The following is a 24629-nucleotide window of genomic DNA, read 5'->3' as shown; positions in this document are numbered from 1 at the left end:
ACCAACAAGACAACGCGAGGACGCGACGAGACAAGGCAAGTTCTCCACTTGCTGCATGACCGACTGCAAAAACAGATAGGAAACTGTCAAAGTGGAAAAAAACTGTAAACAGAATACAAAGAATCCTTGTGAAAAGTTATGATGTTAAAAAAAAAACAGGTTGAAAAGAAGAAGTCACACAAGTGTTGTTTCACGCACGCACAAACAAAACTTCAAACACACACACAGGAGACACACATTCTAAACAGTAACAGTTTCGTGAGTCACAACCCCACCTTGATCTTACTCATACACCTATAAACAAATTCAAACTACATGCACACACACACACACGCACGCGCACGCACACGCACACACACACGCAGGATAAACAATAATGGGTAAACCAAAGTTCCCTCATGGTTCCACCTCAAACTGTGCTCTCCAGGATCCAGTCCGAGTCACAGCGGCCCTTCTCTGAGTCTCCATCGCCATCCTTGGGGAGCAGCATCCCGCTCATTGATTGGCTCCTTTTGTTCCGCATTATGCGCCCTAATTTGGGCGCTCCTCCGCCTCCTTGATGGGACGAGTGAGTCTTTGAGCCTCCTTCACTGAGGGAGTACCTCCTCCTCGCCCTGCTCCTCCCCCCTTCTTCCACAGGGAGAGTCTGGTACTTGGCAGAGTAGGAATGGGTGCGAGGAGCACGGCGCAGGATGGGGGTTTCTCTGAAACGGAGGGAGGGAGCAGGGCTGGGGGTGATGAGAGGGCTGGCGTAGGGGGCGTAGGGGGTGTAGGGCGGCGGGGTTTGGTTAAGAGAGGTGGAGTTGTTGCGGTTGGTGTTGAGGTTCTCCAGAGGGGTGGAGGGAGGGAGAAGAGAGGAAGAGATGGTAGAGGAGGAGGAGGAAGGAGGGCGAGGGGACAAGGTGGGGAAAATTTCCGGGGTAGCTGAGCCAGGCTTCCCCGGGGCGGGCTTCCGCTTTGGCTTGGTTAGCGAGCCGGAGCCAGAGGGCGAGGACACGCCAGCTTGAGCTCTGTCGTCACCCGCCTTCTCCCGCTCCTCGGCTCCAGGGGTGGGACTCCTGGCCGCCCAGGGCTGGCTGAGAACAGACGTCGCCGTGGAGCTGTCGGGCAGCGGAGAGTTGGACAACTGAGTCATCGGATCCTTCCCCCCTCCGCCCGCCCCCCCACTCCTCTTCTTCGTGGCTCCTGATAGGTCCTCCAGTCCGATCGAGCCGTGCTTGGACACGCTGGGAGTCACGGTGCATCCCTGCGACTGCTGGCCGTTGGTCTGGGAGTGAACGTTGGTCATGGACATCGAGATGCCTTTACCCCCCTCACCTGGGTTACACACCTGAGGGGCAGACAGAGGGACAGCGAGGGTTTTGAGTGACTGGCGAGATATTAACCCTTGACCTGAACATACACGTCCATTTCAGGACTCAGTGGTTCACTTTATTTCTCACAGGGAAAGCAGACCCCCCCACAGGCGTGTCGGCTGAATGGACTTCGCTCCCATCCAAACGCAGCTGCTCGCTTCTTCCCCTTCTTTAAATGTTGCAGAGTTGCTTATTTTTTTCTGCTGACTTGTCATTGGCAGTTACTCTGGAAGTGTTTAATGCATCACATCAAAAGTCTGACAGCCCCTCCCCCCAAGAAAGGTGAAAAATATATGAGAATAAGTTGCTGAAGGAAGTCTAAACTAGAAATGTTCGTTGGTGACGTCTCGGTGTCCTGAGGCAGGCTGGTGATACGAAGTCAAGCTCATTCATTTTAAGCCAAAACGACGATTTACAGGACGTTTAGATCCCATGGAGATGGGAAATCGTCACCTGCGGTCGACCAACGAAAGCTGCCGCCGACGCGCCAGCATCAAATCCGGCTTCACTGATCCTAAACACATCAGGATGTTAGCGAGAGGTTTGAGTACATCCCAATAAAGATGACCCTGGAGTTCAGAGGGCCTTTCATTGCTGAACCCCCACTCTTGACGTCAACATCGCCAGCTGAGGCGCTTTCCTCTTCCTTTTTTTGCAAAGAGAGAGAGAGAGAGAGAGAGAGAGAGAGAAAACACTAAATTGTTAAAAAGAGCTCACGGATGATTTGCATCTCTTGTCCCCAGGTAACAACTAAAGAAGAGAAAACACTCTCCAGCGCTACAGAACAACGCCGTCGCCCCCATAAAAGTCCGTCAGAGCAAAATCAAACACAACCTGGGTCGTAAATACAGAGGGGGAGGAGCTGATGCGGCGGTGCTGATGTCTGAGCTTCGCGCTGGTTTTAAACCCTTTCTGATGTTGCAAGAACAGAATTCTCCTTCCTCCAGGACCGCCACTAACACCCCCCCCCCCCCACCACCACAGTGTCTCTACATCACCCAGACCGACGCTGATCCCCATGATGTCATCTGATATCTAATTTCCTCTCACCTCCATCCACTGAACTGTCTGGAGCCCCCCTGGGGAGCCCCGCCTCTCGCTTTGAAAACCTCTGTGGTCAAATTGGCTGCTGAGTGTCTGTCGTAAGCATCCAGCATGGAAGTGTTACCAGCAGTAAAAATCAGGAATGTGTCCGTAAGTGAGCCCAGCCTAGCAGATGACCCCCATGCCAGGAATGCTGATCACCCCCCCCCCCCGTTATAAATCCTATTATTCTTTCTGCTTCGCTGCCAAAGCTGATGAGGAGGACAGAGACCCACCTTGTAGCGGATCATCAGGATGATGATGAAAACGAGCACCGAGGCCACTATTATGCCTCCGATGATGATGATCATGGTCCCACCGAGGAACTGAGACTGCATAAAATGGCACCTCATGTACTCCGACTCGGTGGTGAACTGCACGCAGCCCACCACGCGGGTGGCTGTCAGCGAGGTGATGATGTCATCATAGATAGCCAGCACGCACAGGTCATACTGGGTCCCTGCTGCCAGGTTGTTGACCAGGAAGTTCTTGCTTGATGGGGGGATCATTCTGTGGAGAGACAGGAAGTACAGACGTGTCATTCCTGGGTGTGTCAGGATGTAGAAGGTTAGGGTTTCCTCCCGCTCTGAAGATATGGAACAGGAGAGACAGCAAACGCTGTCGTGGTCCGCTGCAGACGTCTGAAAGATCGCTTAGCCGCTGGGGAGAGGAAGAGAAAGGCCTATGTGTGTTTAAAATAGAGGTGATCCTGCTAACGCACATGAAAGAGTCACATGACCTACCAGCGTTCCAATAGAAAAGAATAGGGGAAACAAACGTACACATTTTAGGCCTTTATCATAGAACTGATACGTTTTGCACAAACGTAGCCTTTTCACGTTTGGACATGAGAGTGGATTGGCTAACGTGTGTGATGGATTCTTGTCTGCTCATTTCCCTGGTTGCATCACATGACTTCGCCCGCCAGCTGGAGCTCCTGCTGGTGTGGGAGGTGCAGGGTGAGAGGCTTTGCTCTGTGAATGTGTGTATTTCAGGGTGCTCAGCAGCTAGCAGCTAGCAGCTAGTTAGCATGCATTGTTAGTAGAAACGGAACAACTAAGATTTACCTTTAATCAATCAGTGTGGACCAGGAAGGTCAAGGTCCCTGTTTGTGGGCACTAGGACGACGCACTGCTTTAGAATGGGAACCCTGTCCAGTCGTGGCGTACCAGGCAGGTGACAGGTGTGTCGTGTTGGGAGGGCTGTGTATACGTCAGCATGTCTACCACACTGACACCCCTGCAGAGTAATTTGACACAGGGAAGCTGACGGCTTCTCCCTCCTGACAGAAGCAGCCGATGGTGGGGGGAGGCGGAGCTCTGGTCCGGTTCAGGTTGCTCTCAGCGCCACTCCAGGCTCAACGCTGCTGAAATGCTTCGCTATGATCAGGCCACTTGTCTCTCGCTCGTCTGTCTTTGGAGCCGTTTCTTCGCCGGCTGCGCGGCGCTCAGTGGGTTTTTACATCTGTGTGACTGAAGCATCAGTCAGCTGATCAGATGAGGGCCAGCAGATAAGGGATGAGATGATTCTTCATGAACACCGGATGTCATGAGGTCAAACGATGCCAAACTCTGAGTGGGTCCTAACTCTCCGTGGCTCCGGTGTCTGCTTTGATAACAGGCCTACAGGGTAAAAGGGTCTCTCCTCTTATCATAGAGAGATATTGATTACTAATGCCTTGGACAACTTCCTCCCCGCCATTTTTTGACTTGAGTGTGGTGCTTTATTCCCTGGCGTACAGTCGACCGTCTGCTTTCCTGAATGCTATTTTTTCCCAGGCAATCATTCGTTTGGCCTCTGCTTGCTGGCTCTCCAAAGCCATAGAACACCATCCTCTAATATATTATTGAAGGAGGACAGAATTGTAGAGTAGGAGAGGGAAGTAAGAACAGAAATGATGAGGAATCAATAGGCGCTGCTCAGCTGTGTGGGCTGCACAACACAAAAGTCAACAGCAGGACGGCGCTCCATTAAATGATTTAATATTCCCGTTCATGCTGTACGCAAACTGGCACCCGAGAACAGGGGAAGCCTGCTGCAAACACCCACACGGACGAGGGACTGGCCGTCTTCGCCTCATGGGTGCTTCATCTTTTCTGCTCCGTTTTCACAGTTTAATGTGAAAGTAAACCTTTTTTCACAATGACTCAGGCTTCTTCGCCACTTTGTTAACTCGGACACTCTTCACTGCGCACTCGCACTCCTTTCCTTCAGTTGCTTTAAAATGGCTTGTCAGCTCTTCCTACTTTTCCTCATTAAAATGCAAATGAAATTCCTCATTAAAAGCGGAGAGGACAGCTAGTTCACAGTCGGTGCCCTCGCGCGCACCGAGAGCAGCAAGAGGCCAGTTTGGCCAGGTTAAGCATCTGGTTTAAAGTTGGAGATAAGTGAAGGTTAGAAGACATGTTAAGGTTTAATGGTTAGTATTAAGAGCTAGAGACAGAATGTAGCAGTGGGTCATTAGCGCGCCCTCGATGGAATAACGGCACAAGGCTGTGCGAGTGTGTGTGGCCGTGTGGGAGCATCTATACGACCCCATGAATACTAATAGGAGCGTCTGAACGCTGGCTGACCGTAGGTCCGCTCCCCTCTGCTACTCTTGGATGTTTTTATCACTGTGGAGGCAAACCTTGGCTATCAAAGACCCCACCCCCGACACACACACACGCACACGCACACACGCGTACACACACAGTGAAGGGTGCAAGTTAATGATAGGAACAAATGTCATCCGCTCCTACGAGCTCAGATACAAGCAAGCAACATTTGTATACACACATCCAGACAGAGATTAATTCCTCTATTATTGCTGTGGCCTTGAGCTTTGTTTCTGCTCATAAATGCATGTGTGTGAGTGTGTGTGTGTGTGTGTGTGTGTGTGTGTGAGTGTGCGCGCGCTAGAAATACACAAATATCTTTGTAGAAAGAGATGTGTTTGTTTTATGAGTCCGTGTTGCCTGCACAGTCTGAGTTCATCTTTGTCTTGCCGGCTTAAACACAGTGGTGCTCACACACAGAGACCACTGTTTACACACTAATTAATACTGCATGTCTCTGGGATACGCATTCAAATGTGTGTGTGCTCATGTGTGTGGAACACTTCTTTACATTGAAAGCTTTCGCTCTGCCCATCACCATCACAAGCAGATGCTACACACACTGGAGCGTAAACACAGCAAGTCAACACACTGCTGGAATGTGTGTGTTTGCTTGACTTACTGCCGTCCTCCTCTCACTGATAAAGCAAAGAATCTGTCAGTCTGTCTGTGGAGATCAAAGCAGTCAGCGATGAAAGTCAGATCCCTGACACCAAAGTAAGAAACTGTGAGATCAAAGTACGATCCAAGAGATCAAAGCGAGAGCTGGTAGACATTTTTCCCATAAATCTGCCTTCTTGCTTTTGCTCATCCCAGAAAGAACGAGGACTCTGGTGAAACCACATGGACCCAAAACTCATTAGTCAGAGAGTTTCCGTGATGTCACTCACTCCTGTCTTTGTTGCCAGTGTTTCAGAGAGTTGGTGAAGGATGTGACTGACAGTTTAAGGCCCATGGAGGGTGGATACCAGAACACCAACACTACAACCAGGACTAATATTACTTGATTTAATGAGTTTTTGTGGGGCCCACAAATAACACTTGTTTCCTAGACAATGTTCAGCCAAATGATAAATACCTGCATTACATATTCAGTTTTCATTGTTCAAATTAAGATTGTCAGGTCGTATTTATTCATAATTCTCGTATGCAAAGAACAATCAAGATACTGACAATGAGTTTGACACATTTTGGACTCTGTTCCATCGCACATTAACTTCACAAAATGCATTTTCATGCAAATCAGTGGATTTTTGTTTTGGTTTTTTTTTGCCTTGCATACAATTATTTCTTGATTGTGAGAGCCGTTAGCATTGTGAACTCATCCCAACTGACTCAGCCATTGTGACTAATTTCTTTGTGTCTGAGCCGGATCCTGCTGCCAGCACGTGAAGCTCTACAGTGGGCAGATGATTGCCTTGGCCGAGACTATTACACTAATCTATCTACTCCGCTCTGCCAAGCCCTCAGCCCAGGGCGCCTGCGTGCGTGCGCGTGTTTGTGTGTTTTGTGGCTTTCATTACACTTTCATTACCACGAGTGTGATCGAGGGAAAGTCTTTGTGAGTATGCGTTCGCACTCTGATGTCTGTATGCTGGGTGTACATGCGTGTGACTTCCCTGACAGGAATCTTCTCCTCCTGTGACATCCGCCTCTCCTTGGCGTTCTGCCAACGTTCATCGCCAGCACACCAGTAGGGTTGTTTGTGTGTGCATGATGTGAATGCACGTGGGATTGTGTGCGTGTGTGTGTGTGTGTGTGTGTGTGTGTGTGTGTGTGTGTGTGTGTGTGTGCGTGTGTTTGGCCAGGATGCAGCCAGAGGGCACATGTTATCTCCATCGGTTGCTTTCAGCTCTTTGTCTCAAGATAAACACCGCACCCAGAAGAGTGAACTATGACACCAGATTGTTCCATTTCAGGTCATTTCACTTGATTACATATTGGACGCAGCCTACAGGCCGCAGACATGCATCACTCCCAAGGAAAAAAAACATCCTTGGCAATGATTCAGCACACGAGACAGGAGCTTCTGGGCCCAGCTGAAGTGATAAGAGACCGAATCTCTGCGGCGCTCCGTCAGACCGCGTGTGACAGCAGCGGCTGATGGGTTGGTTTTCTGGGGTTTCCAGACGATATTCACGACTTCGGGCCGGCTCATTAGCAGTTTCATATCGCTGGGAGGTCATGTTATTTTTTTGCGTTTCACCAAAGACGCAGAAGTTGTCCAATTTATTGTTGGTGATCAGTCTGAGAGGAACTAATGACCTCCTCCTGGCACCTGACTCAGGCGACGCTTCCGTCCTCTCACTGTGAGATCTCAGCGCTCAGACGCAGAGGACGAGTCCATCGCCGCTCCCAAACAGCAGAAGAGGCCGTTCTGCTTTAAACTGGTTCCCCTCGTATTTACTGCAACAGATCTTTACAAGGAGTGGTTCTGAGCAGGAACGTTTGGACGCTGAGGATTTGAAATTTTATTCTCTTCCTACGATTTCAGAGGCTGAGACTGAACCTTGAACCTCAACTTTTACGCCGATATGGGAAAAGGTGGAGGTTTGAGCATTTAAATTCTGATCAGAATCACAACCATCATCCTGGTCGACGCTTTACCGGGGTGGTTTGCTCAAGTGGTGGCACCTGTCCCGGAGCACCTGCGCCTCCTGGTGCTCCTAGCCATGCTCCCGAGAACAGAAATGTGGCACAGAAACACGCTCCAACATCACAAACCAGAGACCCACGAGTGAAACTCGTCACTGAGCTGTTAATATCAGCTTAAAGTGTAGAGAATCTTGAGTGTTTTTGAATGTTTTTGGTAAAATAAACCATGCACTTGCATGGAGACACAAAGCCCTCGGTGACCTCTGTCATTAAAAACAAGTCAAAATCATGATAGTAAAGCCGTTTTGATTCCAGAACTTTTTGTGGTTAAATGAGAGCAGAGATGGAATCGGAGCAAACGTCGGGCTTCTCCTGCAGGTCATCACGAGCACCGCTGGCGTGAGGAGTCTTTGAACAGGAAGAACGACGTTAAACTGCACAGCAGCGCTGCTGAAACAGGGACGGGACCAAAATGTGGGTCACAGATACGTTTCTAAAAGTAGTTTGTCCAATTATTTTAGGGTTGCGCTCCAGGCTAAAGCCTCCCATGCTCCCATAGTCCAGGCAAGCTGAGGCTAAACGGCCTGAAACATGGGGACGTTGTCAGTCCAGTCAACCGCGCGCCGGCAACAGCAGCACCACAACACCGGTCCTCGTTTTCTCACGTCCTCTTTTTTGTTGCTATGCAGTGACATCAAGTAAATGTTTTCAAAACACATTTAATCATTTAATCATAATCAAATTAAAAAAAGATCAATTCAGCACAACCACCCATGTGACATCACAGGCCACAGCGAGGGGTGTGAATGCAGTCGAAGTAATTAAGAATGACTGGTTTCTAAGCACAAAGTGAAGAGGATTAATGGTAGTTCAACTACCGGCCCATTATTGCTGACCTCAATGCTAATGTAGCTTACACAGCACATGGCACAATGCCAAGCTAATAGGTCTGAGTCTTTCAGGCGTTCAGGAAACATCCCGGAGGCTAGCGTCTTATCTCCGCTGCATGCAGAATAACCCCCAAGCCAGAGCTAACGGCTAACAGGCGCCCGCACAGCCAGGCCTCACAGGTGGACCGGGGTTGTGATCCTTGGCCAGGTGGGCTTTGCTCTCCCCTCCATCCACTTCCATTCATTAAACCCTGGTCAATGTCAGTTTCACAGTTGCTGAAAACGTTCATTTCAGCCACGAGCCACTGGTCCAGTCATATTTCCACAGCTAGCAATAAAGACCTACAATAATAAAGGGGGGGGGGGGTAAATTGTGATTTTAATTAGGGTCATAATATTACAGCCTCCAATAAATGATGTTGGCACCTCATAAAAAAACACAACAAAACCTAATTATCGGCGGCTGCCATTTTCCAACAGCGGGACTGCTGAGCTGGAGCGACGGCGCCGTCTCAGAGGGTGCGGCATCAACTTCTGAAAGACAGATGAATGAACATGTCTGGGGCTGTGGATGGAAAAGAGCTTCTGAAAATAAGATGATGATAAAATAATAATGATAAATTAGGCTTCAGACGTCAGGCAGAGCGCCATAAGTTGAGAAGGAACCCGAGTCCGGCTACCAGGATCCTCAGCGGGTCGCACCAGCTGACCGTCCTGACCCTGAAGTTCCGTCTCTGCGTTGAGGCGGCGTAACTCCTGCTGTCCCGGACCTTCACCGCCACCGCCTCCTCGTCTCTGACACCCTCTGACCACAGACGAGGAGCTTAACACAGGAGCCACGTTTCTTTGCTTCAACGAGGGTTAAACGAGGGTCGCATCAGGTCGTGTCTCTGCTCTGCTCGTCAGGTCTGAGAAAGAGGCGCCAGTTCAAAGGTCACCATGAACGACAGCAGCACGCAAGGTTTGTTCACGTCCTCACTTCACTTCTTGTGTTTCATTTGTGAGCGTTTTGCTCTCATTTGCTTGGGATGCTTTTCTTCTGCTTCATGCACAAAATGAACAAAACTTTAAACCACGAAACCTCAAAAGCAGGCAACAAACTGAAGGGAGGGGGAAGCGCGACCCCTCCACCCACGTGACTTCAACTGGCTCCACGGAGCACCCACCACTTCTGCTAAATTAATGTTGCATGCAATCTGAAGTAAAGCAAATTGCGTTGCTGCGTCAATGCATGAAATTACTGGCAACAAATTCTGGTTGTCAGATGGGAGAACTTCACTCTGGGATCTCCTCTGGAGGGTCAGAGGGAGGGAGAGCCTGAGAGCCATCAGGGGAATCAAGGACAACTGGACACAGGCGCGGACTCAGCACCCCCCCAGATATCCCTGACCTGGACACCTGACAATCTTCACGCCATACTTAGCACTTCTTGCTGAGCTCAGTGCGAACTAGCGGGGCCGCTCTCAACGTGCCATGCAGTAAAAGCAGGGAAGACGTTTCAGCACCGTCTGCACCTCAGCGCCGTCCTCCAGTTCAGCTGACTCGACACCGCTCCCTCATGCTGGGGTGGGCTCCTGCCACGCCCCCCTTCACTTATGCATTCTCAATATTTTCTTCCTATGATTCCTCCTGTGTTTATCCTCCAACCACAAACCTCTTTTCTAATTATTCCTCCTGACATTTCCCACAACCTTCCTTTTTTTCCCCTCTCACGCTTCCCTCAGTCGCTCTCTTTTCATTTGGATCTTTTTTCTTGTCGTTTCCTCTTGAACGTCTGCTGCTTTGCTTCTTTCTCACCACGTGATTCCTTCTTGTTCTTCCTCCCAGCCTGCATTCGGTTGTAAATACGATTAAAATCCTCCTTTGATTTATTTTAGTGTTTCCTGTAGGCTTCATGTCACGCCAGCTTCTATTGTCTTTGCCCGCCCTTTTTGATTTTATTTCTTTCCCTCTGCTCTGTTCGGCAGCTCCTCTCTCATTGTTTCATCATGTCTATCAGCCTTTTCTCTTTCATATGTTTCCTCTGTCTCCTTCGATCCATCCTTGCTCCCATACTATCTCACGGTCCTTCTCAGCCTGTGGCCACCGGTCCAAGGACTCATCCTCCATCTGTAATAGTGTAGTGCTGCATTTCCTGCATGCTACACACAACACCACGGCTGCCTGTATTTTTACTGTGCTATAAAGTCTGAATTGGAACATTACAGTAGGATAAACATGGATGTTTGTTTGCGCCGCAAGCACCGCTGAGCGAGGTGTTTCACCTGGGCTGGAGGGCCCGTTGGCAAGGATAAAGTACTTTCTGCTAGGGAGAGAGCAGGGGAGGGAGGGGGAGCGGGGCTTTGAAGAGCCTGCATCCCTCACCCCCTATTGTGTAGCCTCATTAAAAAGCTCACCACACAATTTGCTTGATGTGTAGTTTTTTTGGCAAATGGCAACCAGCCCCTGTAGCCCAATGGGTTTGCTGGAGTGGAAAATAACTGCTGAAAGAAGAGAGGCTAAAGCAAACAACAGGCGGAGCAGATGAGATAAATGGGGTGAGCTTGTTGTGAGCCCGCGTCCTGTCACAGCTACCTGTGGACCACTGGTAGAACCCCCTCAGCCTGAGCCTCCGTGGCATCCACCTCAGGCTCCTGGTGGAGGAGGAACAGAGTTTCAGGCCCTCACAGCCTCCCTGTTTGTCCTGTGAGCTTCCCCGGAATCTTCAACCAGTCCCGGCGTGGCTGAAGCCACCGCGGAGGACCCGGAGGGTCCGTCCTCTCCACCTGAACCTGGAGACTTGAGAATGGAGAGTTTTTCCATCTCACAGTTGAAAAGAGGTTTTCCAGGGAATTAGCAGCAACTCTCCCCGAGGAGGTCTTTTTTAGAAGCTCTTAAGCCAGATATTATCGACTGATGGGTTGATACTGACCAGCAAAGCATTAAAGATTCTTATAGCAATCAGTGCCAGACGTGTAGCAACCTGTGCAGGAACACGGTGATCATGAATCATCCGTCATTTATGAACGTCTTAATTCCTCCAGACCCTCAGCTGCAGAGGAGAACCTCTGAGCGCGCTCAATGTCACGGACGTTCTACGGCTGTCATCGTCTGTGTTGGCTTTGAGGTTTACTACCGTCATCGATGCGCTGGTGAATTGCCCAATAAAACCGGCCGCGTGTAGAGACCAAAGACTGCACGTGCCTCCTCTGGTAGGTCATGTGGAAAAGGTCATCCCTTTATATAATCGACCTCCCCTTCACCTGACCGTGAAGTAAAGAGTTAGCGGCCGGGGCTCAGAGACGGGACGCGTGAATGACTCGATCCACAGACTCCCCACAAAAGGAACAGCAAACGGAAGAGAAAAGATCTGCCGGGGTCACGACGCCGCTCAGTGGATGCGGGAGTGGAAGTAGAGAAAGAACACAATGCTCGCACTGAAAATACACCGCATAAAGTGTTGTCGTTCTTCAGAAAACAGTGGATCAAAGACATGATTCAGTTCAGTCGAGCACCAAACACCTTGCAGCTTCTTCACAGATGAAAATGCAGTAATTGAGCTCAGGCTGGAATATCAGTGGAAATAAGAAAGTGAAAGGAGACCCACAACAAGCAACGATGCTACACTTAGCAGCTGAGCGGAGAAGCTGCTGAGGTGCACCCCAGCACAGGCCTCGCCACCCGGCTCCATCACACAGGCGGGTCTGGGACCGGTGGCAGCGGCTTTGACGCCACAGCTCTGGTAGCTGCTCAGCTGATCAGGATGAAACACCATGCAACTTCCTGCTTGTGTAACCGTCAGATACAAATTCAATATTTCCTTCCATAACAATTTGAGTTTATTTTTTTTTTCAAAACAGAGAAAAAATGTTTCTGGTATGAAGGTGAGAGCAAAACTCAACGGTTCTCATTTTAAAAACAAATCCTGCATTCTTTCAATCTGATTTTGCCAAAAAATGAATTGAATAAATTCCTGACTGAAAGCTCAGTGACATCTTACAAATAACAACAACAACAAAACCAACCTATGAAGAGGCGAGAGGATGTGAGTCCAACCTGCTGGGACTTTAGTGCTGCGACAGCAACCGGGCCGGCGTCCGCAACAGAACCCCGGACCCGGGCAGGAAGTCGGGATCAACCAGCCGCCTGAGTCCACCTCCCAGCGGAGGCAGGATGAACTTCGCTCGTGCGAATCAATACAGAATCGAGTCTTACAATTCCAACATTCCGGTCAAATATCTCACATGTCCAGGAGGTCAGGGTCTCTGGGAGGAAATGCCTCCAAGAGCTTTACGCCGCCACTCATTTATCCATCTGTTTACGCAGACAAGAGATGCATTCAGAGTATGAGGGAAACATGCAGCCCCCCCGGGCACTCTGCTGGACGGGCAGGAGGGAGTGAAGCACAGAAATGTCAATGTGCAGCAATCAATAAGCTCTCACTGAACCTGAAAAGTAAGTGCCCTGTCTGAGACAATGAGACTCGTCTTCCCTTGTCTGTCATTCTCTTCTCCTCTCTCTCCTGTTGTTTTCCTTCATTTTTTCCCATCTGTTTTCACTTTATTTTCCAATCGCTCCCCCTTTCTCTCTGTTGGGGTAATGAACAAGCAGAATCAATGGTGTTGCTGCTCAGCGCCAGCAAAGGTGTTGAATGGAAATCAATCTGCTCTCTTAAGACAAGAGAGCCAAATAACAAAGAAATGACTTCAGCGCTTCATCGCGGACAAAAGAGGAGGGGGCAGAAGATGGAGGAAAACCCAAGGAGAAAGCAGACTTTGAGTGACGGAGCGAGGACGCCTCGAGGTGGGCGGAGAGAGGCTGTCTAATCACCCGTCTATCACACCCCCGCTGTTTGTCTCCGGCCGCCGTGCTCGCCAATCAGACGCTCTCCAATCTGAGTCTGAGTACAAACGCTTCATCTCACCAAAGTGCAGGACAGAACAACAGAGAAGCAGAGAACAGAAAAGAAGCTTTTCTTTGTGTCGGCGTCTGTGGTTATCAGTGGCGTGATCTTGACAAGCCAGATATTAATCCTCGCCATCTCGCCACCACGCATTCTCTGATCGCTTTAATGAATTATGTGGAGAGATTAGGAATAATATGCAATGCAGATGATACCAGTGATGTCTGTCTGTTAATGACACATGGATACGTCCAAAGGCGGCCTGGAACAGATCCAGGATCTACACCACAAAGAGCTCCAAGTCTCTGCAGCCTTGTCATCAGCGTGACCCCGGCGCTCATCCCAGCTCTCTCATCTCCTGATGATGACGACAACCGTGTATGAGGATTAGCAACGATATGAAAGGGAGATAATACAGGAGGATTTTCCGACAAACGTTGTGTGTGTTTGTTAATTCCCTCTCCCCCATTTCACCAGAGTAAATATTTAGCTCAAATAACAATCATTGCCTCTGAGATTGATCTAATCTCCGTAATCCCGAGCAAGCAACCAGAGTCAAGAAAGACCGGCAGAGCTCTGTGAGGCTGTCAAGGCCGTCCGGGTGAATCAGCAGGCTGCTCTGCTTTGGCCCGGTTTGACAGTCCATGATGGGCTGTCTCTGTGATTGCCATGCTCTCCATCCACGCTTCATCTCCATGTCAATCACATCTGCACTCCTATGAAATATCAGCGTGTTGTGACAGTTGGAGAGAATCCCACATTACCAGCTCCTGTGTTTCTGACAGGGCCCGAGTAACAGAGTTGTGCATTTGTGCGTCGCCCGCTCTCGTCCAGCTTTGTTTCCGCCACAAACGCTGGTTATCTGCAGCCTTCGGCTTCTAACGTGATCGTAGGGACCTCGGAGGGCAGTGACCTCTGAGCCTCTCGTCTTAATTCTCTCGAGTTCCATCTGTGTTCTCTTCCAGTTCGGTCTGATCACATTTTCCACCACCATCATTAAAGTTGCATGTCATCTAATGTAACCTAATCTACACAGCTGAGACGTGGAACTCTCCACCTCTGTCTGCTCGGCGGGTGGAGTCTTACCTGTACACCAGCGAGTCATCCTGGCTGCCGTTGTACTGAATCTGGAACATCCGAATGCCGGGAATATTCCTCTGGAAGTTGAACTTGATCAGCGCCGTAGAGGACGTGGCCTCCGCCGTCACCACCCTCTTATCCACGCCGCCCTTCACGTCGCCCGTCACATTGCTCCCGTTCACGCCGCTGCGGGTGGACGTGGAAATGTCGGATGATCCCGGGTCGGGCTCCTGGATGTTGTTGGTGTTGTTGGAGATGTGCGGGAGTTTGATAATGACCAAGTCTACAGTCTGGTGGGCTTCACCTGCAGGGTTGGAGGAGATGCAGGTGAAGGAGCCCGTGTCCTTCACAGTACTGATGAGGATGTCCAGACTCCCGTTGTTGTAGACCAACGTTCTGGAGGAGTTGGACACCAGTTTGCCCTCAGGGGAGATCCAGTGGATGGCCGGCTCCGGGTCCCCTCTCGCCTTACACCTGGAACAGCAGTGGAGTGGAGATTGGAGCCGTGACAGAATGAGGTCAGCTGTTCAGTGACAGCAGCACTCAGCAACGCCACCGACTCATGCAGGCAGAAATTCAATGAGGATGCCACGGCAGCCTCCAACTTGCTGCAAATTTTGCTGAGACTGCAAATTCTCTCACAGGATGTAAAGATCCCAGATGTCATGAAAGATTTAACGAATCAGAAGAGATTCGCACTCTCGAGTTGATGCGGGTCATGACAGCACCGAGTCGTCTCCTCCTGAATTGTTGGCTGGCTGAACTGCAACAAACATGGACCCTGTGGTGCGTCATCATACATTAGCGTGATACTTTATGACATGAATTATTCCAGGAGGAGAATATATCTTAATCGTCAAGGTTTCCATTGAAATAATGACAGGAGCTCGTTTGTGCTATGAGGCTTTTATATCGCACGTATTTGTCCTTGAAAAGCTTTGAAAAAGCAGCATTTTCATTTTGCTGCAGTATTATTTTAGCTCTGCTATGAAGAACGAGTAACTGAAACAAAGCAGGAAGCAGATTCCTCTGACAGCTGGAACGTGGATCGGGTAAAAGTCGACATTTAAAAAAAAAAAAAGTCTGCGGGTATCATTGAGATCCTCCTCTCTTCTTATAATTGATTTCATCAAATTATGGAAGTTTAGAGGCGTGTCACTAATCTTGAAGTGCACTGGTCCTGCATGCCACACCGGTCGATAATAAACTCAAGTGAGCTCAAAAGTGAATGAGGAAGAGAAATGGAAGCAGAATCAAACCTGGATATTATCTCTAACTATGATCAGGTGGGGACTGAAGAGAGACGCATCGTCAACTCTTCATCACGCACCTGCAAGCTCCCCGGGGAAGATTTGGTTTCATGCATTAAAACACATGCAGTAAAGTGTCTGGATTGGTTCATCCTGCTCTACCACACGAGGACCAGACACAACACAGGAAAGAGAGGAAGAGCTGGCCACTGATTTCTCTCCCCCTTCTTTCTTAGTTTCATATTAGAGAACATAACATCTATCATGATTGGAAGTGTGTGACCAATATATATGCAAATGAAGTAATCATCATCCCTCAGACCTGTTGTTGTCTGGATTTAGTTTTGGCCTCTTTCTATTTCAGTGTGATGTCCCTGTCCTGTGCTTCATTGAAGAGAAGAGCATTCCATTTATTCCTGGACAGTCAAGCTGCTGCGCAACTACAGGAAAGACTGCAGAGGTGCTGGAATACTGAGGGCGGAGTGGGACAGAGGACCCAAGGCTCCCTCGTGGACGTCTCCACTCTCACCAAGTAACAAACAAACCTGAGAGCGACTCTCTGGCCCTCCAGGACCCTCATCTCATGGGAGTATCTGGTGATGAGTGGGGGTTCACAGAGGAACTCCTCCTCCGGAATGGACCAGAAGTATCGACCGGAGAGATGCAGGGGCGATGCGCACGTCTCCAAGTCGTCCTCTCTGTTCAGCCTCCGCAGCCACAGCAGCTCGCAGTTACAGTGCAGAGGGTTTCCACCGAATGACAGCGCGAACGAGGAGGAGGTCAGGACCCCCGAGGTGGCCAGGACCTGGGCACGGACAGGAGTTTTACACTTGGAGTCTGATCTCAGGACCAGATGAGGGGTCACGTCAACCAAATAATCACAAACTAAGAACCCCAGGTGTGTTTCAACATGCAGCTGGTACCAGAATGAACATGGAATCATGCTCCACCCCCAACAGGTCTCCGGTACACACCTGCGCTCGCTGAAAGAGAGGGTCCGGCGGCAGCTTCTGCAGTTTATTTGAGGTCACGTCCAACCGGTTGAGTTTCTGTAGCAGAGAAAAAGTTCCCTCTGGAATAAAGTCCAACATGTTGTGGTCCAAACTCAACGTATGGAGGCTGGTCATTTTCTGTAGGAAGGAAACAGAGATGGACACAATTTAGTTTTTCTTTTAATGTTGTTTGTTTTCTATGGAAGGTTTTAATTCATGAGATGAAGAATTAACTTCTTAAGGTTCTAAAGGTGCAGAATCCTTCATAATTTCACTTTTTCATTTGATCTCTCATCTCACGTCTTGATTTTCAGTGGTAAATGAATGAAATGAAAATACGCTGCAGCGAGCTAGCGCCTCGTTAACCGAGCTTCTACTGATCGGACCTGGATGGCCTCCCACGGAATTGAGTCCAGGTTGTTGTAACTGAGGTCCAGCTCCTCCAGTGCCAGCAGGTCATTGAAGGCTCCCTGGTGGATCAGAACCAGCTGGTTGTTGTTCAGAATCAGGTGGTGGAGCTTCGACATCCCGCTGAAAGTATCGTTGCCTATCCTTGTCAGACGGTTGCTGCAGAAAAGACAACACCGTCAAAAGAAGTTCCCCCCAGCGAGTGTGTGGAGAGGGTTTGGCTGCGTGCGCCGTACCTGTTGAGGTGTAGAGCTCTGAGGTTCTCCAGATCGGCAAAGGCATGAGGTGTGATGTAGGAGATGGTGTTTCTAGATAACGTGAGGTCCACCAGCCGTGTCATGTTTGCAAAATCTTTCCTTTTCACGCTGGAGACAGAGACATGCTGTGTTAACATAAAGCAGTTGAGCTAAAGCTGCAGTACAGAACCAGGTCGGATCTGATCCACGCTGGCCCAGCAGCGCTGGGAAGATGGTGGATCGGTGGTGTTGAGCAACCGACGTATGCAATGCACATCGTTGTCAACGGACACCAGGGAGAGAAGCTGAATCTCCAGATCGTCACTGAGGAGAATTCCTACAAAAGAAGCTCTTGCTTCCGTTTGTCTGTCTTTAATGGCGTTCAAGTCCCTGGTGGGCTTGGAAGAGTCCTTTGTGGGAAATCTATTTCAATATTTAAAAGCAGTTCTCACATCACTCACTTCTTAAAACAATCGCCCAAGTCCTTTCTTTAAAAGTTTTTCCAAAAACACAAAAAAATGGAGACGAAACATCATTTGGAGGCATTTTAGGCAAACAAATGACTTGGGCCTTTATCTTAAGAAGGCGACGATATGGGGTTCCTCTTATCTGCAGCTCATTCAGTGTACAACTCCAAAGGCTACAAGCCAGAGGAGAGGGCGTTAACTGCAGAGCCATCAGGACACAGCCCTGGGCTGCCCTGCTGCCCGTCAACCAGCGTCCCCAGAAAAACCACCCTTGTTGGTGCCACCTTGTCCGAAAATGTAGCCTCTTCTTCATCTCCAGCGCTGAGTTTTACCGGATGATGACATCACAGATCAGCGTCTCCGCTTCCAGTCACACACCAGAGCTCAAGGTACGAGTTCCCCGAGCAGCAGCACAAGATTAGAGCTTGGCTGTCAATCATTCATGATGAATTTTCATCTGCAAAGTAAAAATGTGTGCGTTCTACGTTCTCTCGTTTGAGGCTTTCTGATCACTTCAATTCCTCAAACGATGGAACCGGATTTTAGATTCTTCCTGGTTTGTTGAATGTAAATTGTTTTGCAGCGATTAGTCAGTGCTCACATCGTTGAGTCAGGACGTTGACAGCACAGCTGCCCTGAGTGGTGGTGAGTCTTGTAATCTATTACATCAGACTAGTGAGTATTGTAATCTATTACATCGGGCTAGTGAGTATCACTGTACAAAGACGAACATGATGAAAAGGTATTTTGAGGGATGGATACTCTGGAAGAACATGTGCGTTACAGACATGCTAACTGAACTGAAGGAGTGAGAAGCTCTTTAATTCGAGAGTTGAAGGGTCAAACACAACAGCAGGTACTGTCTTCAGAGACAGCAGTAAGGATGAAGTACTCCTGCTACTTCAGTTACCTTGTGACAAAGTTGTCCGCCAGCCTCAGCTCCACTGTGTGCCTGTCAATGTTGGGTGGTACAAACAGAAGACCTTTCTTGGCACAGAGCGTTGCCAGGTTGGGTGACAGGATCTGACATACGCAGCGCTTGGGGCAGATCTGTGCCCGCACTGCCATGGCAACAGCCAGCATCACACACAGCAACAGTCTCTCCATGGTTACCACCCGACCTGGACTCGACACCTGAAAGATGAAGCGGAGGGAGACAAAGAGGGCGATATGGGGATGTTAATGACTTTGGGCTTCTGTCTCAAACCAGGCGTGTTTAATATGTGTCATACATGACATAAAGAACCAAGGAGGAAGAGAGAAACTGAGCTTCTCCTCTTTTCGTCAGCTGCAGTAATCATGACCAGTTTATTTACACATTCTCTTGAAGCAGTGCTCTCATATTTAGATTGAAGCTAATGGAGACTGATAGCTAACAACAGCTAAACTGTGCAAAATCATTGTCTAACAATAGCTCTGTGTGTGTGTGTGTGTGTGTGTGTGTGTGTGTGTGTGTGTGTGTGTGTTCACGCACACTCACTTTGTCGCTACAGTCAACAAGCACGTGGATTATACCAGATCCGGCACGTGAGAGTGTGTAAACGGACGTTTCTGGACCGTTAGCTTCAAGCTAGATATACGAATGCACCAACATGAAAATACATTGGAAGGCAAAATACACTTTTGGGGTGAAGTATCACTTTATCATCCTCTGTCTCTGCAAAGTTGTTCTGGAAACCAATGTGTGTCACACAATACTCAGAGTACAGAGTACTACACTGAACAGTACTTCATCACCGTGTTCCTGCAACTCGAGGCTTTTTAGCTACTGCGTTAGTATGCACCATGAATTACCATCAGTATTTTTACACATCAATGAGTAACCTTTGAACATATATTTCAATTGACAACTGGAGCGAATTTGATTTTGATTAAGTTGAGAAAGAAAAGGCAGCATGACTGGATGAAGCCAAAGGCCTCTGACTCCAGCCAACGTTTAGACATCACTAATCAAACCTGAGGCCATGTCTGCTCATTTATTGCTTAGAAGCAATTTTATATGTGAGTGTATGCACACACGCACACACACACACACACACACTCCTGCACCATTAGTAAGCAGTAGAGCTTGTATTTAATTAGGAAAGGTTAAGAGAGAGAGGGAGGCCAGGCGAGAGAGAGCGAGTGAGAAAATGCTCATTAATGGCAACCTTGATTGGGGTTTGAAGGACATGGGAGAATCAGGATTAAAGGGATCACAGTGCAAACACACGCTCACATTTAGGCACTGGAACTGGCACGCACACACACACACACGCACACACACACACACGCACACACACGCTCTATGCAGGCTGTGGGATGATGAAACAGCAGTTCATTTCTGCTCAGTTTCACACTTTTTTGATAAAAAAAACAGAAGAAACTTTGCTTGGCAGAAGTTTTGAGAGGAGACATTTGATGTTGATGGCAACTTTTAAAAAGTTTCAGTGAGAATATTTCCTCGATTAGCCAAACTGATGAGTTGAAACGAGGACTACACGAGAGAGGAAGGGTTTTTGGATCGCTGTCGTTCTGTAACCTCGCGATGTTTGGCAGAAACCTTGTCCTGAGTTGGGATGAGACTATTTCATCGAACTTCCTCTGAGGTCAATAAAATCTTTTCATTTATAAATTTCCTGACAAATAAAAATAGAAGTTTCCTGCCTGGCAGCATCATAGCGTGAGTGGCCGTGTTGTCATGACGTGACATCATCTATCATGACAACTGCTTTGTCTTTAATTCATCAGGAAATCCTCAACACATTAAAAATAACTCGTAAAGGTGTATCACTTGAACACTAAAGGTAATAGCTGCATTTTTGCCAAGCAGAAAAGTTAGAACACCAACAGAACAAAACCAACCTCACTTCTGCTCATTGGCCCACTCCAAGTTCCAAACCTCAGGCATTTTCTCAGGCAATCATATTGAATTAGTTCAGTTTTTTGCAGCTCACTAATACGGCAAAAATCAGCTCAGCACTGCCTCAAAAAAAGTCCCCCGCACTTTCAAATCCTTCCAGCTGCATAACTGCAACTCTGGGTTTTCTTGTCTAAAAGTGTCTGCAGGAGCAAGACTTCAGGAGCTTCAGAACTCAGACAGAAAGTGAAGAGAGCATCTTACCGCCAACCATCTCAGCCCACTTACGCCGGCTTCATGTGCATGTCAGGGCTCAGTTCCTAAGTCAGGATGCAGATCTTCCTAATCACCTAAAAACCCCTCCGTGCCACAGAACTTCTTATATTTGAGTTAATTCCCAACCCGACGCTCCACTCTAAGATTATTCAGATCTTCTGGCCATTGGCTCCTGGATGTAACCCTTTTTCACCTTAACCTGCTGTTACTGGTCGTTTGTTATACCTCGTAAAGACTTCATAAACCAAGCCTTATGAAAATCATTGCAGATGTTCCAACCTGTCAGACGCCATCAAGCTATCACACCGGGAGAAGCGTGGCCCTCCCTCACCGCCAAACAAAGACGTCTGTCCACTTCCGGTTTATTTCCGGACAGTAAGAGGGAAATCAGCAGGAGCCAACACACAGACATCATGAATCGAGCAACACATCATCAGGGTCGTTTCAGTCGTGACCCTGGGATGAGAGGAGGTGGCAACGACCCAAATTCAAAACCAGCACGTTCCTGCCTTCTTCTCATGAGATAAACGTCCTCTGGTGTCTCTGGAGTTTTGTCTCTGACGCTGTAATGGGAGTCAAATGATGGGACCTGCAACATGGGACAGAGCACTGCTGGCACGGAGGACAATTACAGAGAAGTGCTTGGAAAGCAATTCTCTATTCATTTCCACAATTGACACTTTTTATGATGCCATTCAGTGCCTGCATAATAAAAGTGTGCCGCATATTCATACGATCTAAAACCACGAGCCAGGTTTGAGTAAGAGGCCCTTCGCCTCCTTTGTCTCGTTGCGCCGTCCTCTTTCATATCTGTGTGTGTGTAATTACTGAGCTGAAATCTGCCGCAATGTTGGAGGTCATACAATCCCTGTTTCTTTCCCTCCCTATTTGACTGCAGAAAAGAAGGGCAGAAAGATAGAGTGGCGGCTAAATAGAGCGCCGGATGACTCACACGCACCGGCGCAGAGAGAAAGAGAGCGAGCTCATGACCCTTGTGACACGAAAGCAGATATCAGCTCATTAATTACACTGAGAAATGGCCGTAATGAGAGCGAATGAGGGAGAGAGACAGAGAAATGGAAAGCAAACGAAGGAGAATTATTAGAGAGCGAAGGGGGGCAAAAAGAGAGATCAGAGAGCCAGCTAATTAAAATGAGTGCTGAGGTGTGAAGGGAAAGGGAAGAGAGGGAAGCGTTTCGTTCAGCGGAGGGAGAGAGAGCGAGACAGAGACCTGTTAGAAAAGATGACGCCGGCGTCACACTGTCACTTACATGTATACAATGATCCCAGCACGGGATGCAAGGAGAGAAAAAAGAAGACACCAGAAAAAAAGCTCAATTTCACTCTGTGACACTCTCCCGGCGCCTGAGGTGACATGTACGACCACTCGGATCAAATGGAATTGTGAATTAACCAAAGGGATTATGGGTATGGAAGACTAATCAAGCTGTGTTTGTAGCAGTGTGTAAAATACCATTCTGTTCTGCACGTGTGTAGGCTGCTGTATCCGTTTCTTTGAAAGCCTTCCACAGTGACACCCCAGCTCCCTGAAGGTCTTCCATGAAGCCAGTTCCACCCCTGGCTTGCTCACTGATGAACAACTGGTTTCCCTGCACAGCTCAAATGGATTCTCCACACGCTCCCCGCACTGAAACTGATCCTAGGCCGCATTCAAATCTCACGGGGATAACCAGCGGAACGACTTGGCAGCGGGAAGCAACGGTTTGGAAGCATTCGCACATTGAAATCTTTTGATGCCATCCAGAAACCACGATTGAAGATTTCCTTGGACTTTTGTTGCTCTTGATCAGCTTTTATTTTTACACTTCCTGCACATCAGATCAGCACACGACACATTCAAGGTCATAGGTCTCCACCTCCGACACAGAGTCCTCGCTGCAAACCCAGACATCAGAGGGATGTCCTTCAGTCGCGAGTGTCGTTGTGCTTCACATCAAAGTCATTTTGTGTTGCCTCACAAAAACTTTAAAGCCCCAAAACTTGACTTGTTTTTCTTTGAGTTAAAAGTAAAATACTTTTTAAATGAACCCCGGCGAGTTGGTTCAACGTTTTTAGCTTCAGTCTCCGTTAGCGTCAAGCTAAATATGCGTGGCTGTCTCTCTGCATCCTGGAGCCACTGAGAGTTGATTCAGGAGGGGGAAATGCCTTTTTAGCTCTGTGACCTGTGACCCACTGAAACTGAGGGTGGATCACTTCAACTCTCTTTGCTGGAGTTTAAACTCCACTCCGCTGTGTTAAACCCAGACCCCGCCTCTGGCATCTCAGTTCCAGTCCAGGGTTTTAATCTAAACCAGGGCCAGTGAGAACCCCAGGAACACTCAGGAACATGAAGCAGATGCAGGAGGTGAATTGACGTCAGATCGTGTGATGATGCCTCTCACAGGTTTTACACAAACATTAATTATAGCTCCATGTTCCACAGCAGTGTTGCGACAAGCCCTTGCTATTATTGTGAGTCAGAACTATTCCAAAAACACTTTTCACTCTGAAATCACACCAGCCTCCTCAGGCAAGCGTCACACTCACAGAGGAGAGGGCCGAGCCGCTCTGACCCAACCACCGTCGTCCGGAGAAACCCAAGACGACATGAAAGAGCAAGTAAGTGCCGACGCACAGAATGAAGCAGGTTTCTATGATTGAGGAGCGCTTTATTTGTCATGAAGTGCTGGAATGAGACATGGCTGCATTGAACGTGACTGTTCTGTTACTGGTGGCACTGGAAATGAGCCAGTCAGTAAGTACACTCCACATCATTATCAGCCCCATCACAGCAGACGCAAGCTCCACTGTAACCACGTTTAAATGCGTAAATCCGTTTAGTTCGCCCGTCAAACACAGTCTGTAGAAGACGGCGCTCTTTCTTCCCCCTCTGTTGTTGCCATGATTCAGTGGAAAGAAGCAGCGATCATCACGCTCATGAATATGCGCCAACATTCATGAGGTGCTTTGTGCTGACCATTTGTTTTTGAATGAGGGCGTGTAGGAGGCGGGACCGAGGCTGATCAACATGCACATGTTTCCTGCTGGACTGGGACTTCTAAAAAGAAGCCTACCTGCAGCTGAGCGCTTCATTAAAAGGCCCCTGATCATTATTAATGTCTTCATTTCACATCTAAAATGCTGAAATCCAACACTGCATATCATTGCCCCGACGGCCCATTTACATTTTGACAGTTAAAAATATTTAAAGAAAACAGTTTCTGTCAGCCACATGAGGGCTGGAGATCAGTGGAACACAGAGACGTGAGCTAACAAGCTAGCAGCAAAACTAGCTGATGTCTGGTCAGGATTTCTGGTCGTGGCGGTCATGATGGCCATGGATCAGAGCTGCTTTTACTCTGAAGGTTATACCAGTAGACTGGGAGTCTGGAGGCGGCAGGTTCAGGACAGTGCCTGAGACAGCAGGAAAAAGTTTGCTTCACAAAACAAAAAGAAACCTTTCCTCCTAAACCCCCCCCCAGCACACTATCAAGTAATGGATGCCTCCAGCCCATCAGGTTACAGGTGTGTGCCAGATTGTGTGTGGCTGCCTGGCTCTTTGCAGGGGGCCGGTGTGTGAGATGCTGGGAGAACTGTGTGGCTAAAGTAGTCATCTAAATGCACCCTCCAGTCTCTGGCTGCTGGTGCGCCTCAACCAGTTCACACCAGTGTTTGCTGC

General features: G+C 48.6%; 1 protein-coding gene across 3 annotated transcripts in view; it reads right to left on the bottom strand.

Annotated features, from left to right (window-relative positions):
* lrfn5a (leucine rich repeat and fibronectin type III domain containing 5a) overlaps window positions 1-24629 on the bottom strand; it is a 100496-nt gene that overhangs the window by 604 nt on the left and 75263 nt on the right. For all 3 annotated transcript variants that reach the window (XM_086182521.1, XM_086182522.1, XM_086182520.1), the window contains 8 exons: window positions 18746-18969; window positions 17369-17497; window positions 17111-17291; window positions 16707-16862; window positions 16278-16537; window positions 14489-14956; window positions 2675-2948; window positions 1-1330 (listed from right to left, as the gene is read on the bottom strand). The exon at window positions 1-1330 is cut by the window's left edge and continues 604 nt beyond it. In XM_086182521.1, the coding sequence (XP_086038647.1) occupies window positions 410-1330; window positions 2675-2948; window positions 14489-14956; window positions 16278-16537; window positions 16707-16862; window positions 17111-17291; window positions 17369-17497; window positions 18746-18942 (2586 nt within the window). In that variant the 5' untranslated portion in view covers window positions 18943-18969 and the 3' untranslated portion in view covers window positions 1-409. The remainder of the gene's footprint in view (window positions 1331-2674; window positions 2949-14488; window positions 14957-16277; window positions 16538-16706; window positions 16863-17110; window positions 17292-17368; window positions 17498-18745; window positions 18970-24629) is intronic.

Source organism: Aulostomus chinensis, chromosome 17 (assembly GCF_037954235.1).
Source record: "Aulostomus chinensis isolate RoL2024-O1b breed Wild chromosome 17, RoL_Achi_v1.0, whole genome shotgun sequence".
Taxonomy (NCBI): Eukaryota; Metazoa; Chordata; class Actinopteri; order Syngnathiformes; family Aulostomidae; genus Aulostomus; species Aulostomus chinensis.
The sequence above is the reverse complement of the archived record's forward strand: the minus strand, read 5'-3'. Positions and strand labels throughout refer to the sequence as shown.